This window comes from Rhagoletis pomonella, unplaced genomic scaffold (genome assembly GCF_013731165.1).
Source record: "Rhagoletis pomonella isolate Grant_MI unplaced genomic scaffold, Rhpom_1.0 Rhpom_scaffold_00770, whole genome shotgun sequence".
Classification (NCBI taxonomy): Eukaryota; Metazoa; Arthropoda; class Insecta; order Diptera; family Tephritidae; genus Rhagoletis; species Rhagoletis pomonella.
In genome coordinates, this window is record NW_023459324.1 from 36,949 (window position 1) to 39,139 (window position 2,191).

At 41.6% G+C, this 2,191-nt stretch overlaps 1 protein-coding gene across 1 annotated transcript in view; it reads left to right on the forward strand.

Annotated features, from left to right (window-relative positions):
* Positions 1-1,024, forward strand: part of LOC118751533 — an 11,287-nt gene extending 10,263 nt beyond the window's left edge. Inside the window, exon 2 of the mRNA XM_036486364.1 lies at positions 196-1,024. Within this exon, the coding sequence (XP_036342257.1) occupies positions 196-690 (495 nt within the window). The 3' untranslated portion in view covers positions 691-1,024. The remainder of the gene's footprint in view (positions 1-195) is intronic.
* Positions 1,025-2,191: the final 1,167 nt, after the last annotated feature.

Here is a 2,191-nt window from a genome sequence, read left to right on the forward strand (position 1 = left end):
CTGATCTTTACACTCAAGCCGGAACAATCACGCGAAATATTGCGAAGTTGTGCTTACTGCCCCCCTTTGTAGTAACTCCCTTTACATACGTCATGCCTCCTTAAAACCCTACTACTCCACACCTACACCTCCCTCTAGCTGACTCCACCATAGCATGGAACTAATTCCGTCTTCGATGTGTTCTTCTTTCCACAGATGTCCAAGAATACGATGGAGCTCAGCCAGTGCCGCCTCTGCTGCCGCCATCATCCGTTGCGGTTTTGCCGGGCATTTCAAGCAATGACGCCTGATGAGCGCTACGAGTCTGCGCGTATACACAAGTACTGCGTCAATTGCTTGGCGACGTCGCATTCAACCGGCTCCTGCAGCTCAGCCGTCAGCTGTCATCGGTGTGGGAAGGCGCATCACACAATGCTGCATCGTCCACCATCATCACCATCGGAAAGCACTCGCCGTACTGACTCGCCCGCACAAGTTCGCCGTGGACGATCGAAGCTAGCCAGCCGTGTGATCAAACCAGCCGCAAAGCAAGCTCACAGCGGCAATACTGCGGTCCAACGGCGCATCCGCGATTTATTCAACCGGGCGGTGCTGACCCTCGAGAAATTGCAAGAGTTGCTCAACCTGGCACCTGCGCAGGCGGGCCGGCATGTTGCGGACATGAGTCCCAACTTAATCGAATTCGATTAAGAACTTTGTAAAGTATTCCATTAATGTTTTTCTATAATCCGCGTGCGGCTGGCAATGCCACATACTGTACACCATTGTGAATGAGTCAGGTGAATTAGGTTTCATGTTGAAATTGTAAGCGGGTTCACGGGGTGACTCGTGCCTGCAATTAAATTGCTAGAATTATTAACGTTTTAGACGCCGTCGCAGCCGCATCGCACCGTTTTTTGCTTTTTTGTCACAGAACGCCACTCGGGCGAACTTTGTTACCGGTTTAACCATACCGCTACTAAATTTCGGTTTGAAGTTTGATTGAAGTCAATAAACATTAATGAATTCGGTAGTACAATTAAAATCCCTCGTCTTTTATTTCCACGGAAAATCAGAAACTATAATCTCTGGCGCACCCTGCGCTCCCTTTTTGCTACTCCAAAAAGCAAACACTTGGGCTTTTTCTTTTCTCAGCACAGTATTCAGCGTTTAGTTTTACTTTGTTTTTTAAATACATATACACGTTTTGCCACACTTATACCACTTTTTCGGGTTTTTTTATAGAAATTTCTTTTTTTCAGGTAATTATTTGCTTTTTATTGAATTTTCTTTTCTTTTCAGATATTTATTTGCTTCTTACTGAATTTTTCTTTTCAGGTAATATTTCGCTTTTTAACCTTTTTATTTTCAGCTATTTCCACGTTTTTTTGTCAATTCACCAACTTTTCCTTTTCCACAGTGCTTTTATTTAATTTTATTTTTTTTGTATGACGAACCACCCTAATGCTCGCAGAGTTGGCTGTTATTTTTGCTTTTGTTTCACAGTATATATATATGGTAATTTCCCACTAAATTCATCAATTTTATAAGTTTTTGGTTCACTTCGCTTTATATATGCGTTTAAATTTGGCTATTTTTGGTAATTTTATTCGTTTTTCCGCAATTTCTTTCTATTTGATTGTTTTTTCACTACCGCTTGTTCTTATATTTCCGCGTAACTAGCGACCGCTTTTCAAGTTCTCTTTCAACTGATCAATCACTTCGATTTGTATGTATGCACTTTTAATTTTTGTTCGGTAGCGGGTTGCCCTTTAGCGACAAAGGACCATGTTGCCATTTGAGGGAGTAACAAATATTAGCGCAGGGTGCGCCAAGTGACGAAAACCACAATAAATGAAACCCGATTGGATTTTTGATATAATTCAAATATGTATGTCTATTTATTCACGAAATTTAGGAAGTCTGATGCTACTTGTAAGTAAAATCAATTCTGCCCAAGTGGCTTAACTAGAGGAGGTAATCCGGCAAAAACAAGTGCGATGCGGTCGCGGCGGTAGTTGAATACGAAGTGCTTAAAACTTTCTTAATTGCGGGCACAGATCACCCCATGACACCGCTTACAACAACAACAATCCAATTTTCCATTTCCAAAATTAATTCACAATAATATAAATGACAAGGTTGCCGGCCGCACGCATAATATGAGAAATGAGAAAAAAATATTAAGACTAGTCAAACTCGATCAAATTGG